The 16,022-nt window shown below is 38.9% G+C and overlaps 1 protein-coding gene across 1 annotated transcript in view; it reads left to right on the forward strand.

Moving 5' to 3' along the window:
• The first annotated feature begins 549 nt into the window (after nt 1–549).
• LOC105932237 (collagen alpha-1(XI) chain) overlaps nt 550–16,022 on the forward strand; it is a 118,578-nt gene continuing 103,105 nt past the window's right edge. The window contains exons 1-2 of the mRNA XM_036138458.1: nt 550–1,033; nt 14,638–14,802. Of these exons, the coding sequence (XP_035994351.1) occupies nt 925–1,033; nt 14,638–14,802 (274 nt within the window). The 5' untranslated portion in view covers nt 550–924. The remainder of the gene's footprint in view (nt 1,034–14,637; nt 14,803–16,022) is intronic.

Below are 16,022 nucleotides of genomic sequence, written 5' to 3' on the forward strand. Positions count from 1 at the left end.
CTTTCTGTTAACATTCCATTTCCGGTAAAAGGCGTTTAAAAACAACAAACACATCTGATGGGTTAAAATCACACCACTGTGTAATATTTACAGAAATAAAATTGTTTAGCCCAACAAACGCTTTTTTATGTGTTGATTGAAATATATCAACATAAATTGGACAACTGCCCATGGTTCACTTTTTGGAGCCTGCTTGTCAAGAAAGCAGTATTGCGTTAATATGAATCAAGTTTACGCAGACGTGAATCAACTTATTAAGCACACATTCTTGGTTTATTGGGGAGGGGGGGGGGGCATACCACGCGAGATCAACATTTTCTTATAACCCACTAACTGAAGGATAAAGAAACGACACCTTTCTTCTTCACATAAGTAAAGTAATATTCCTTCCACGTGTTATTGGATGGAGTTGAAGCGCAATCAGTTGGGTCCGCTCTTCCTGCCCGGTGCGCGCTCCCGGCGCAGGGGAAACTTTTTCTGTCTGTCGAGGATTGACGTGCCTTGGATGCAGCGATGCTCCGGCTGATGCTCTTACTTTTCTGTAGGAGCGCACAGGGAGGCGGGCCAAAGGATAACTTTCTCAACTCCTGATTTGATGATCTGCGGATTTCCCACTGTCAGTATGTCACTTCGGGTTTAGTGTTCCGGGCTTTGTCCTGCCTCCTCACGCCGCGCAGCTCTCAGGGATCAAAAGTATCTTGCGCTTTTTTTTTTTTTTCTTTCCATGAAAGCTCTTCACCATCAGTCTGAGATCTGGGCTTAAGGGGAGAGGATCTGAGGGGCCCAGTTTGACTGAGAGATAATTCCCTATACTTTCAGACATGGCGCTTTCGTGAAAAAGCCAGTCTGAGGATTTTGGAAGGGATCTAACTTTTTAAATAAAGCCCGTCTTTTTTTTTTCTGCACCAGCTGCGGGCACTCACCATGGAGATGCAAAGATGGACCATCAGGTGGAAAACGAAAAGGCGTCTATTAGATTCAACGTTAGTGGCCGTGGGCACGTTATTTCTGATTCTGCAAAGTGTCAAAGCAGGTAAGATCATATTTATTGCTGAGTCTGTCTGGTCCTGGAAAACTGAAGAGGGTCTGGCACACAGCCCGGATATGGCAGGGGGGGTCAATGAAGCCTACGTGGTAGAAAGGAGCTGGGTCACAACTTTTATCCCAACCTGACTACCTGTGGCTGTGGCTTTAACCTCAGCTTACCTTTGAGTTTACAATAGCATACATTTCCTGTGATTTTTATGTTTCTGATATACTGTAGAGCATTTCTCAAAACTTTATTCGAACCCAAAAAGGTACATAGTGTGACTTCAGAAGAACCCAAGGTTCAGACTGTTGAGAATGGGGGGAGGGGGGGGGGGTTAACCTGTGCTACAGTTTTTTGTGATAACCTTTCACAGTTTTTTAATAAAATGTCACTTTAAGTTCATCCATCTATCACCTCTGGAAAAAAGGTGTGGTTTCAACACACATATGCTAGATTAGTCCCCTGGGGTGCCAAGGGAAGGAAAAGGAAGACAAGTTCATTTTATTGCACCTTTTAAACTATATACCTGAAGTGCTTTATAAAAAAACAATAAAGGAGCTGAGGGGAAGAAAATAACATTTAAAACCAGATGTTTATTATATGAATATTAAAAGAGATACATTTAAAGGAGTCAACAGTCTCTGCACATCTCAGATTTTCAGGGAGTTGCTTTCAGATCTGAAGAGTTTAGAAACTGAATTCAGCATCCTCTTGTTTAATTCTGGTTCTGGGAAAGCTGAATCAGCACGGTCTCTCAGAGGTCCAGATGGTTCATACCTGATGAGCAACTCTAAAATGCATTTAGGCCCAATACCATTTAATACTTTGTGAACCATTGATAGTAGAAAACACCAGACAACCAGGAGTGTTAGTAAAAGCAGTCAGTGCTACGATGACTTATTTATTTGTGATGAAATCAGGTCTTATTTTACATTTTATTTGAGCATCTTGGAAACAATGCTTTCCCCCTCACTTGGAAAACAGTTGTGTTTTTACACATGACTTCAAACCACAGGTAATAGATCAATTGTTAACTAAATATACATCTAAACAGATCCCTGCAACTGATTTCAACACTCCAAATTATGAAAATGTACATATTGTTTTCATAATGCATCGCTATTTTCATTGGTATAATAAAAAGACACCTGTACACAGACTGCAGGAATGCATAGTCTAACTTTAAACATAGAGGTATTGTGATGAACTTTGAAAGTTTGTAAAATACCTAGGCACGCCACTGGGATTCTTTGAGTGAAATTTATATTCTGGCTTGAAAGATCACAATCTTTCCACATTATCCAGGCTCCCATTGAGTCCAAGAAGGGGCGTAGATGGAAAAAAAGATGGGGAAAATAGTCTGGAGTATTTTCTTTGCTTTTAAGAACACATACGAGGGTCACACAAATTCCTTCCTTTGTGAAATCATAGTGATAGACATATTGTTGAGTATCTTTTGCCAGACTAAGTTTATATAATTAAAATTTTCATTTTGTAAACGTTTTCCATTAGCAACAAAGTTGGAATACTTTTGTCCAATATGTTTTCATAAAATCTGGATTTATTGCACATTTGTTTAGGGGTAATTAGCCCTTTAAAGTCTGATTCAACAAATAATTGTTAGAAAATGTATCTGTTTATTTGATGCTTTTAAAAAAGCAAATAAGTGAAATATTGCCTGCTTTTCTCCACTATTTTGTGTCATATTTGATGGATTAGGCTTTTGTGGTCATGTAACTGACATATCCCAAAAACTTTTTTTTTTGGCGTGACTTCAGCGCAGCTGGTTTTAGAGAAAATAATAAACTTTGTTAAAGAGATAGAGGTCTTATAAACGCTTGCATCGAAAATTATATATTTAATATATTTTTTTACCGAGGCCTCCACCACTTTAACAAAGTTGGCAATCATATCTCTTTTGATACAAATGTTTCTTTGAAGAAAGTCTTTAACAAACCTGAAGTTGGTATAACTTCCACAGAAACATTTGTCTCAGAAATGATACATTACAGGGTTAAAAGTCTTTAGAACCCGATATAAGAAGTATCCTTTAGAAGTTTCTGCCGTTTCTCAACTTAACTGTTTTAGTGGCTTTAACCAACAAAGCAGAGCCTGTGTGCATTAATTATTCTCAGTATGAATACAGATATTCAGTGAAGGCCACACCCTCACCCAACAATCCTCACTGTTCAACATGCGGTGGCAGCATCATGATGTGGGGACTATTGTTTTTTCCTACAGGGACAAAAAGATGTATTTTTTCTCCATGTCTTTGGTCATTTTATATAGGATGTGCAAACAATATTCAGTTACTTATGTGCTTAATGCAGCAGGCTTAGGGGAGGGCTAACTTTGTGTTAAGTGTAAAATCAACCTTTTTTGCAGATAAACTGGTCAGAGGCAGCCTTGCCTCTGTCAGTCTGCTCCAAGGCAGCTGTGGCTACTGACATAGCTCACTACCGTCAGGGTGTGAATGAGTGTGTGAAAGGGTGAATGACTCACTGTAGTGTAAAGCGCTTTGGGGTCATCAGACTAGTTAAAGCGCTAAACAAGTACAATCCATTTACCATAAACTGTATAAACTGGGCCTAAGGGTGCAATATTTGTCTTCAAACTGCCTTAGTGCTGCCCTCTTAGGGTTGAAAGGCAGCTATTGCAGTTTAATTTTCCTATTGGTGCAAACCGTACATGCTTTTGTCACCATAGCCCTGCATTCAGATATAAAAGCCTGTCAGTCAGACCCCCCCGCAGATTCAGGGGTTTAAATCACGAGCATTTAGAGCTTTGAGAGCATTGATCAACAGTGTTTAGTCTTTACTACGGCTTTCAGCGTTAGCCCATATCAACAATGATGCTGCTAGCATTACTTTACCATTCAAAAACTGCACCCATTCTGTCCTCGATAAGGGTCAGCCCCACCGGTTTCCCTCAACCCCTGGTGATGACGTGGTTGAAAATCCTCCTCCTCAAAAAAAAGATTTGTGGCAATAAACCACCAGATGCCGCTTTTGCCACTCCAACATGCCCCCCGCCCATCTCCCCAGCTCGTCCTACGTCTCTCGGAACCACCCAATTTGGGAGCATTTTTCCAAATGTGTCTGGGGGTGGGGTCATGCATTTACTTTGGCGTGAGTTCCACTTTAAAGAGGTTCTCCAACATGCTTGTATCAAAAATGATACATGTGATATTTTTTAAACCTTAACCTCTTCACATAAGTTACTGCTTGTATCAATGTACAAAACAAATATGTGAAACTAAAACTTGCAGTAACAGTATCATTAGTGAAGCAAGTGCTTCTGAGATGTTTATCTCTCTAGTAAAGTTAGAGAGATTAAAAAATACTCAAGTACATGTCCTACTGAGGTCTAACTTTGTTAAACAGAATGCTAGGTTCCAAATATTTGATCAAATTAAGTAAATAATGATATATTTGACTTTAAAGTATCAACACTATGTTCTGCTTAATTTAGAAGTATCATCATCATCATCCTTTTCCTTAAAGTAATGGATAATTTTTCTGACACATAAGCATATCACAGAAACCCAAGGTAACATGAGAGCAGAGTCTGCAGTACTATGCTTGCTCATTTGCCCATGTGTCTGCATATTGACAGATATTTAAGCTTGCCATAATTGCACGATGTGCTAAAAACATTTACAGGCTTTCCAGCGTGCTTTAATTGTTGCCTGTACTGCCAACTCTGTGGATGGTCGTGACACACACAAAAAAAGACAAGCGAGACATCCCGAGATGCTGCTGCACAACCACAGAGCCGCAGAGACATGAAGCTAGAATCCCACAGGTTTGAAATGGAATCACAGACTAACCCTAAGCATCAAGCTGAACGGGCGGAATGAGTAAATAGGTGCTGTGTGTACGGACGCTTTGCCCGTGGAGGATAAAAATAGTGTTTTAATGTTTTACGGCGTACAAACAGGGGTTTATCATGTCAACACATGCTTCGTGTTACATAGGGATGGCTTGTAAAAACGGCAGATGCTATATCATAGGTCCTTGGCAGCAGTGTCATTAAAATCAGAGACTGACAAATTACCACTCAGACAAGACTGCGGAGAGACAGCCTTAGTACCTTCACCGTGAGGGGACTGTCTGCTCTCTCATGTGGCTTTCCATCATTATCATTAGAATGTGCTTTATTTTTCTTTTGGCTGGAAGGATGAACTTTTTTTGTTTGTTTTTTCGGGATGTGTTGAGAGAAATGCATATTGACTTCACCTCCTCGGAGGCTGAAAAGTTGAAAAGCCATGCCTACTCATTTTGGGGTCCATAATAGTTTTGGGATATTGCCCCATTTCTTCAGGGCTTCTGTGGAGCAGTGACTGTGGAAGTAGAGGGGGATGAAGAGTCAGGGGAGTCTGGGAGTGTGTGTGTGTGTGTGTGTGTGTGTGTGTGTGTGTGTGTGTGTGGGTGTGTGTGTGCGGCAGGGGGAGGGGGGGGGGGGGGGCTACTTGGCCAATTCAGCACATCTGGAATATATGAGGCCTTGAGGTATGCAGTAACGGAGAAAGGCATTCTAAAACTCACAAAGAGACCTTCAGTCCAAGCAGTCTTTTTTCAAGAACCAGTAGCTCAGAATTTGGGACTGTTTTCAGACGTGCCACAGACTATTTTCCTTTTTATGAGGCATTTTGTGAGAGGCTTCAAACCTGGTGTTTGATGCCTCGAGTTTGTGCTTTTATTCTGTCTCTGTTTAAATAATTGTACAGCCCATTAAGCTGTTCTTTGGCGTGCTCACTTCAGGATACCTCCTCAGACCTTCAGTTGATAAACTTTAGCTGGAATTTATCTGAAATGGAAAGGAAAGATAAATCGCTTGACTGCTAGATGTCTCAGCAGTGTTTCTAATAAAAACTGGAGTGAAGTGGACCAGTATAGACTCCACTCCTCCCTGACTTCCACAGGGCAGATCTGGACGACTTCACATGATCTTTTGAGCATATAGAAGGTTGAATCACAGCTCAAGCAGTTCTTCCCAGTGGAAGTAGCAATAGGGATAGGTCTTTTTTTTAGTTAGTATGTATGTTTTAGTTAGGGGGTGAAGGGAGTGGTGCCAGCACCATAATGGCTTCAGCATGTGGACTGCTTAGCACCACCCATCAGAACTGCTCCTGGTGTCTAAAAGCAGCTAGGAACTGCACAATCAGCACTTCCTGACTTTCTTTGCTACGTTAACTAGATAGGCTTTGATTCATTTTTTACAAATTTTGATATTTTAAAACGTTTTGGACAAGGTGTATTTCATTACTGTGTAAACTATCATTTTTACTACTCTACAGTCCTGTAAAGGTATTTGTCCATGTACAATTCTTTTTTTCTTTTTGTCATATTTAAAATGTTTTAAATAATTAAAAAAAAAACATTTTTTTTATTTCATACAAAGATGACATGTATAAATAAAAATATATATATTTTTCAAATTTATTTAATAAAGGAGCAATTAGCGAGATTTCATTATTTCAGATAAAAATAAATAAAAAAAATGGTTTTGTGAAGAACTAAAGGTATCTTTTTAGATGGACTATGGTGTGACGTTACACACCTTCTCTCTGTGTTGTTCTCCAGTCTCTTGCTAACATAGCCAGGCCGGCCGCACATGCGTGAACATGCGCGTGAACAACTGCCACTCATGGCTTAGCTCCTCCCTTGCCTTTAAAATGCCACCGCCAGGAAAAAGATGGCGGAGGACACGCCCAGCGGCTCAAAACGTTCTCTTGCCAACAGCATTATAAAGTTATGAGTTACTTCTTCACTACACATGTTCCTCTGAAAGGTGATGCTGTTTTGCTGTGTATTTGTATGAGGGTTGAAGCTGGAGTGGAGGTAGAGAGAGGCGTGGCTTGTTACACATCTTGTTTTGGTCTACAGACGGTGCTCACGCCCCACCTAGTGGTGAAATATCGCGTATTGCTCCTTTAAGGTAATAGAAGGTATTCGAACAAACCTGATGCCATGTCTAAAACTAATTGCACCCTCGACCTTATAACTGGTTGAGCCACCCTTGGCAACAAGAGCTGCCATCTGATGCTTGAGATAACTGGTAATGAGTCCTTTATATCACTGCACGAATTCTTTCCCGCTCTTCTTTTCAGAATTATTTTAATTGAGACACATTGGAGGGGTTTCAAGCATGAACGTCCCTTTGTAAGTTCACAACACACCATTTCCATCCAATTTCTGTCTAGACTAGTCCTCTCCATAGCCTTTTTTTATGAGCTATTCAGAGTTCGATTTGCTGGTGTGATTTGGGTCATTGCCCTGCTGTATAAGCCAAGCATACTTATCTTAGAGTCACAAACTCAAAGCTGCCATTCTGCTTCAGCATTTTTCAGACTGACTTTATTTCTCATCTGTTGACTGCATCAGGGGTATCACGTGTAGCTTTTTGAGATCTCTTAACCCACTTCATGTAGCCAGGCAGGTTTTGTTTATTTATTCTACATGTTTTGGTAAAAATCTACTCAGGCATGTGGCTGGGAAAATTGAAATCAGCTTTCCAAAAAATATGCTTAAATACTGTTGACTCTTGCTCTCACAAGTGGCTCAAAGCAAAAAGAAAGAACGTAAGAAATCTGTAAGAGGGACAATATTTTTCAATAGCACTGTGAGCTACATATGTACACATGCTCAGTCATTTCCTATAGCATCAACCCTAATAATATTGGCCCTTTTTGGGAAATTGGACTCTATTCTTTCTGCAGAGGTCATGCTGGTCTCCTGCAATTTTAGTCTGACCAGTCAGACCCTTGTTTATCACTGGTGGGCCCTTGACAGAAACACATCCTGCTTCTTGATCCAGTTAAAAGCCCATTAAGTCAGGACACAGCTGTGATGATTTTTCATTGTTTTGGTTTCTGCAACAGGAAAAACAAACAGCTGATGGAAAGAATTTGATTTGGAGTTGAGGTTTTACTACTGGTCATTGCCATGTTTTTGCCTTAAGCCAATGCTGTTGTGATGATATGCTCCAGTCATAGTTCAATGTATTATTGCTGTTCAACAAATGGAAAACCTATCACCTCAGTAGAGTTAAACACTTAAAAGTACATGCTATTTCAGAGGTGATTGGACGATTAGGCTAAATACAGGGCAATATTGGAGGAAAGCCATTTACTGGAAAAGTCTTGAGACTAGGGCAGATGTTTCCCTTTCAACAGGATAACAACCCAGAACATAAAGCCAGAGCCACAATAGAATGATTTAGATCCAAATGTGTTAGAATGGCCTAGTCAAAGTCCGTACCAAAATTAGATTCAGAACTTGTGCCAAGTTTTGAAAACTGCTGTTCACAGACCTTCTCCATCCAGTCTGACTGAGCTTTAGGGGTCTCGCAAAAGGGAATGAAGATAATCTTTAATCTTTTGACGTGCAAAGCTGGTTGGGACATGACTCAAAATAATTGCAGCTGTAATTGCTGCAAACGGTGGTTCTGAGATGTATTGACTCCGGGAGGCTGACTACAAATTTCCCCTTCAGATTTGTGTTTGTGAAAACATGTGAGCCATTACTTTGAAAAGTTCAGAGGGTGTGAATACTTTTGCATGGCATGGTATACAACATAGTAAAGTCTGTAAAGGCAGACTTGGCAGCACATCTACAGTTCTGTCAGCAGCAGCAGGAAAATGATTTTGAACGGATGGGTTCAGATTGTGTATGTTTCTAACAAGTAAACCCTCTGGCAGACATGCTTTAATCATAGATGAAGCCACTATTATTGTTTATACTTGCACATTAAAACACACTGTCAGAGTTCTTCAGTCCTTTCCTAATCACACTGGAGCTGATGATGAGCTTCCTCGAAAAGAGCAGGTTTGAGTTTCAGACTAAAAACAGTTGCAGCTGTGCAATACATAAGCAAGGAAGTGAGAGTGAGAGAAGAGGAATGTAATTATGCATTGCAAGTCTGGACAATTTGGTCACACCCGATAATGCAAAATTAATTGTTTGTGTCTGTGTGACCAAAGCTTTGAAAATTCCAGGACATGGTCATGGCCTTAGATGTATAAATAAATGTTACCCTAGAGCCAGAATGTGTCCTCTCCTATTTCAGCGTCAGCTAAATAGGCCTGTAATATTTACAGTAGTTCTGTTTAGTAAGAAAATAATCTCTGTGGCCTAGGCTTCACTTCTCAACAAGATGTAAAGATTTGCTTTTAATATTTAACCCTGGCCATTCATTGATTTTTTTTTTCTAACAGTAATTACATTTGTGTTCCTGAAAGTGGCTCATTGCATGTTTTAGGCAATTAAAACCCATATATTATTCGATAGTAGCTCTGTTGTTGATTGAAAAAATTCTATTCAAAGGGGACATATCATGCAAAATCCACATTTACAGCCCTTAAATGTATTTTTTGCTGTGTATTTGCAGTTTCTAGGAAGCAGAACATTTAAATGTAGTCTCTCCAGGTGCCGTGCAGATATCCTAATATTCTTTTTGGTTCCTATTTTTTCAAGCCGTTTAGTTTTCTCTATTCCCTTTTACGTTTTTTGAACAACTATATATTTGCTGCAGAACTGCTAAACAAGGTCATGGACGTTCACCATGCCAATTTCACCATTTTTATGTTTTTCACCTCGATTTTGCTGCCCAAGCTCAAGGATGCGAAGCTACAAGCTGACAAGTGAAAACGTTTGGTTGTTGGGTGTAATAACCCATACAGTTCATTACACCTTCCCCCAGCAGACTACAAAAATGGCAGAACAGGGAGGAGTTGAATGCTCTGTGACCTGGAGGAGGCAGGGTGTGAAGTGCCTCATTTAGATTTAAAGGGAACACACCAAAACTAGTTGCTCTCAGAAGCACCTCAGAGCAAGGGTAAAAGAGGGGCTGTGGGGCAACAATTATGAGGGATTCAGACCAAAGCATTGCAATTCCACTTTATATAGTCCACAACTGAATGATTTGAATGTGGAAAGGAAGGCATGTAAAAGCCTGATATGTTCCCTTTAAAGAGGATTGGATTGAAGATGGAGATTATAATAATTGGTTGAAAAACATTACCATATTGTTCAAAGGTTTACTGTCTGAAGGCATTGCAGTTTTGTAATGGAAAAAAAAAAAACACCAATTTGAAATAAACCTCGCCAGCCAGATAGATAATGTGTAGCGCTCTCCATTCTGCACATTAACAATCTGGAACCGCTCCTATCAAATCCGTTTGGGTAAAGAAGCAGAAGTCTCCTAGCTGACTGGGTGAAGCGACACATAGTACCCGCCTACCAAAGGTTGGTTTTAGCCAATCACGGAATCAAATTATAATGTAAGCAGCACTGTCATGCAAACCCACAAGAAGGTAAGCTAGTTCTTTTAAAGATGAAATTGTGGATTCTTACAAAACAGATGTGATAGCAGCAGCTATGCGTGCGTCCTCCTGCGCTGCCATATTTATGTGGGTTTGGCTGTGGGGTCAGCTGCTCTTGCTTTCGTCTCACTGGTATGTACCGCCTTAAACCACAAGACTGCAACGTGATTGGCCTGAACCATTTTTGGTTCAGATACAAAAGCTTGAAGCCAGAGCGGTACAAGATGGATTCTCGCGGGAATTAATCTTGCATGCAATGTTCATTTCAAAAGCCACAATCAAAGAACTATTTAAGTTAAAAATTATTTTTTCTCTTTGCTTAAGTAATAAAGTAAGCATATTATAGTTTATTTAGTCATTTGCATTGTTTTTTTTAAATCTATGCTTCTCTTAAATTTAAATAACAACCTAAAAAGCCTAATATTAAACCGGTTAAAACTTGCAGAAATCTGGGCATTTAACTGTAGTGTTAAACTTGTAGTTTAAAACTTGATACAATATACATAAATAAATACATAAGAAAAAATGTTTATGTGATTATTTTACATAAAACATATTTTGAAACATTACCTGGTTTTCTGCAATGTACTTACATTGAAGTTGATGGATCAGGGCTTTGCTTTCATGTACAGTAGTTATGCTGAGTAAAACTATTAAAATTATTTTCCATGCTTTTTTTTGTTTTGTTGCATTTTTATGGTAAATTTGTAAAATATATTGAGCAATATCTGTCTGTCTGTCTGTCTGTCTTATACATGAGACTTTTGAAAACGAATGTTACAAATTCATAACATAGTTATACTAATGTCTGTAGAATTTTTTTATTTTTTGAAATACAGACTAATGCAAACATATAGAATAAAACCCCATTATATTTAGTTATAGTTTTAAAATAAACATGCTTAATTTACACAATATTATACCCCTTTATGGTTACAAACTTTATAAAGGACAAGAAGTGTAACAAGCTAATAGTAGTTATCCAATTGTATCGACAATAGATAGAGAAACAGATTGTCCAGATAGCTAGCCTCAGGTGTTCTGTTTAACAGAAGTGCTGCTCATAGCTCACCAACTGTAGTCGTTGTGATCTTGGGCAAAGCACTTACCAACTCTGTAGTTTAAAACAATGTTACCTTAACAAGACTGAAGGGTAAAGAAAACAGAACTGGCATTTTATATAGGGTATCATTAAAAGGCCTTTAAAACACAGGAATGGTAAGATGGAAAATCATAGTGGTTTTGAAACCATACATTTTTAAAACCTTTGCATACCCTAACAGCAGTAGCTACATTTAAACATGACTATGGTAAATGACGAGTTTACTTTAAGCCAGGATGCAACAATGTTGGGATTTTCAAAAAGTTGCCAAACATTTTTACTTAAATAACTCATTAGGTTGATCACAGAACAAACATAAACTTTGATGCGTTAATTTCAATAGAATTATGTGTGTGTTTTTTTTTTTTTGTTTTTTTTTTTTTGGGGGGGGGGGGGGGGGGGATTAAGTAAACAGAACTATATAAATCAAAATGATATTGTCTCCAAACCTATAAACTTGTTTAGCACTTGGATTGACACCAAGTGTGTCCCCAATCCCTCCTAAAACATCATACCTCTGAAATAAAAAATGTTGTCTTTGCGTTACAGACAGCAATAGGGGACACAACTTTTGAGAACCAACGTTTATGATTCCAAAGTTGTTATACTAAGGTCCAAGGTCCATTGATAGAAAAGTGCTTTAAGAAAGCTTAACAGAGTGTTTAGAAGCCTATAAAGTTACCCCCTCTGTGTTCTCCTTATTTTGAAGACCTGGTGATCAGAAACAGCTAGTTTCATCATCACATGCATGCTGGGGCCTTTTAGCTGCAGGGGATAACAGCGGAGATTAGGCAGGGGGCCAATTAGGGCTGCTGAATGGTTGCTACCATTTTTACTGCTTACCAATGCAGCTCATAAATAAAAGAAAAGGGTCTGCTTACAAATTTGGCCAGCCATCAGGCAGGCTGTGGGCTGGTGCAAATGCAGCTTTTTCATCAACTTGCCTGTTCTGATTACATCATACAAAGCTATACTAGCAGTGCACAGCAAAAATCACATGTAGTATTATGCTTCCTATCATATCGGTCTTAGTTTTATTCATACTTGCTTGTTGTTATTTTAACTTGACTTTAGTTTAAACTGCTCCATATACCATTTTTTGGTATAAAACATGCCTGTGTTATGCTTTTAGCACTGTGCTTGTTGTTCATTTGTACAAACACTTATCTGATGTTTCTTCTGACTGAGAAATAGACTGAAATAATTAACTGTGAAATAACATTTGATAGTTTGCAGGTTCTCCTTGTGCATTTGTGGGTTCTCTTCAGGTACTCCGGCTTCCTCCAACAGTCCAAAAACATGACTGTTAGGTTTATTGGTCCCATGTGAGTGTGTGTTTGCATGATTGTTAGTCCTGTGTGTCCCTATGTTGCCCTGTGATGAACTGGTGACCTATCCAGGGTGTACCCCGCCCCTCACCCATTGATCACTGGAGCTCTGCGCAGATAAGCGGGTACAGATAATGGATGGATAATATTTTATATATTATATATAATATTAGGACAGGACCGCCACGCCAGGTCCAGTACAAAATACATCAGTAAGTATGCAGACAACACGACAGTAATGGGTGTCACCAGGGACAACAACGAACTGGACCACAGGGAGGAGGTGAAACACCTGGTGGACCGGTGTGACAGAAATGATCTGATCCTGAATGTCAGCAAAACAAAAGAGATTGTCTTTGACTCCTGGAACAATCCGTCACACCCCTCCACACCAACTATGCCACAGTGGAGCGAGTAAGCAGCATCAAATTCCTGGGGGTGCAGATCACAGACACTTTGACCTGGTCCGTCCACACCTCTGCTCTTGCGAAGAGAGCACAGCAGCGTCTGCACTTTTTGCTACGGATGAGAAGAACATACCTCCCCCACCCCCTTCCGTCCTCATCTCTTTCTACAGAGGGACAATAGGGAGCGTACAAACCAAATCCATAGCTGTCTTGGGCTTGCAATAAATCAGATGAGAAATGTGTAGAGAGAGTGGTGAGGACAGAAGAGAAAATCATCGGGACCGCGCTTCCCATCTTCCATGACACTGCTAGCAAACGCTGCCTGACCAGGGCTCGGACAACCATAAAACACCCCTACAACCATCATGGACTGTTTACCCTGCTGCCCCCTGGCAAGAGGTTCAGCAGCTTCAACTGCAGAACAATCTAATTGTTCTGAATGACAACAAAGTCTATGTCTATGTCAGTGTTGGGTCTGATCATACTAGTAATTTATGTAGCATTAATGTTTGTAGCTTCTTCATAAAAGAGCTGTGTCATGTAAATATGTGGCTATTTTAAGCCTGTCTTTACAGTTGTGATGATTACATGAATTAAAAGCCCCATGTATTATTTATGATACACAAAATAGATAAAAATCAGGCAATGTTGAAAAAAGAGTTTTTGTTTCATTATAATCCTTTATACACAGTTCAGTTTTTAAAAAAAACAACACATTTTTCCAAGTTATTTCTTGTCTCAGGCTTTAAAGGGTTAACCTTACACTGCAAAAAGGGAACTAAAAGTAAGTAAGATATTCTTGAAATTAGTGTATTTGTCCTTGATTTGAGCAGGTAAATAAGATGATCTGTCCATGGAGTATTTTTACCCCTAAAATAAAATAATTTGATATACTAAGATGATGGAGATGAGTTGTTCCTATTTACGCGCAATAATCTTACTCCATTGGCAGATCATTTAAACTTACCTGCTCAATTCAAGGACAAATACACTAATTTCAACAAAATCTTACTTACTATTAGTTTGTTTTTTTGCATTTATAATGCCCGACATATCATATTTTTAGCCCAGTACTTCCGAGGAAGGCCTACAAAGAGGTATAGGTTTAACAAATACTTGTATAAAAGTAAAAAAAAAAAAAAAAAAAAACGCTAACCTAGTTAAACATTATTTGCATATTCGTACATACAAATTGATGTTTAAAAACATTTATTGTTTGCTTTTAAAAATTAAAAAGTCTGAGAATTATTTATTGAATCAGGGTTTAAAGGGGTCAGGACACCATTTTAGTCTAAGTTTGTGTCGAGCTCTATTTTCATGTTTGTTTTTTTCAAAGTGCATGTTTTGAAAATAACTATATGTGTTAATATCACCATTTTTTCTGTTAATTATTTTACAAAAGACATTGTTTATTCCTAATCAAACCCTCTATTTTGTCTCCTCAGCTCAAACTGTGGATGTACTAAAAGCGTTAGACTTCAAGAGCTCTCCTGAAGGAGTCCGGAAAGCAGCAGGTTTCTGCACAGTCCGTAAAGGATCCAAACCCGACGTAGCTTATAGAGTGGCCAAAAATGCTAAGATCAGCGCTCCAACCAAACAGCTCTTCCCAGGTTTGTCAAGATACTTCTCACCTTTCTCTGATAACCAGTAATTTCATAAAACTATCAGGAACTTTATTTTCAAGAGTGTTTCAAGACAGCAGAAAATGCATTGCTCAGTGAAGAGGATTATATACTCCTGAGCTTTACTGTGTAATTTTTTAAACAATTGTGCATGTTTTTATGCTCATGTTTTTTTTTTCTAGATAAATGCAAAGGGCCGTTTAAGAGATTGCTTAAAACACTAAGGTTGAAAAATACATCCATACTTATGCCAGTACTATCCTATGAAGTCATTTTTTTTTAACATTTTCTTTTTACAACTGCAAGTACAATTGGGTAGAGTCAAATTTTGTTCAAATACCCTAAAAAAATCTTGATAAAGTGGGATCCAATACAGCCCAGTTTAATCTCAATGGTAATACTACAAAATCAAAGTCAGTTGATGATTTCATGCTAGCTAAGGAAGCACAGTCGACTACATTTGCAGCGCTCAGCAAGAATCTAGTGACAGTGGAAAGAAACACATCCTTTTCAACAGGAAGAAGCTTCCACCAGAATCTCACTTATTTCTGATGTAGGATTTATTCTAAAGGTGTGAATTTGGCCTTGTCTCTACAAGTAACTCCATGTCTTCCAAAGTGGTCTGCTATCAGATTTCAAACCACAGAGGAAGACTGTTTCATTTTGTGACAGTGCAGTGTCCTTGAGTTACAGGTCTAGTGCCCCTAGTGGCTAGACATTATATGGTGCTGCTTTAAGAATCCAGTCAGAGATGGTAAAAACATCAACTACAACTGCAGGTCTATAAGTTGCATTGACCTCCTTAAACTCTGTGGTCAATAATAAGAGACAGGGAATGTCATTGCCTTTGTCCATTAGTAACCCGGCTTTAACGTTAAGTAACGGCCTTTCATTGAAAACTAAAGGTAGATTCATACAGACCAGAAGTTTATAACAGCATGTTTATAACTCCGTAGTTACCTTTATTTTTGTTTTCCTAATTTAGGACAAAGCTGTGAAAATACACAGTTGGTACCATTTTATTATGCTAGAGCCATTGGTTTCAGCACCACAGATAGAAAGAAAGGGTTATGAAAGTTGAGGCTGAGGGTCCAAGTGGTGTCCGGTCCTCCCTTTACACTGATAACCCCAGTTTTTGATGGTGTTTGTGTTGTCTTAAGATCCAAGTTTACTCAACTGACATTTGGGTCACATCACTTCTGCTGTTA

The sequence above is a fragment of the Fundulus heteroclitus genome, chromosome 6 (assembly GCF_011125445.2).
Source record: "Fundulus heteroclitus isolate FHET01 chromosome 6, MU-UCD_Fhet_4.1, whole genome shotgun sequence".
In the NCBI taxonomy this organism is placed as follows: domain Eukaryota; kingdom Metazoa; phylum Chordata; class Actinopteri; order Cyprinodontiformes; family Fundulidae; genus Fundulus; species Fundulus heteroclitus.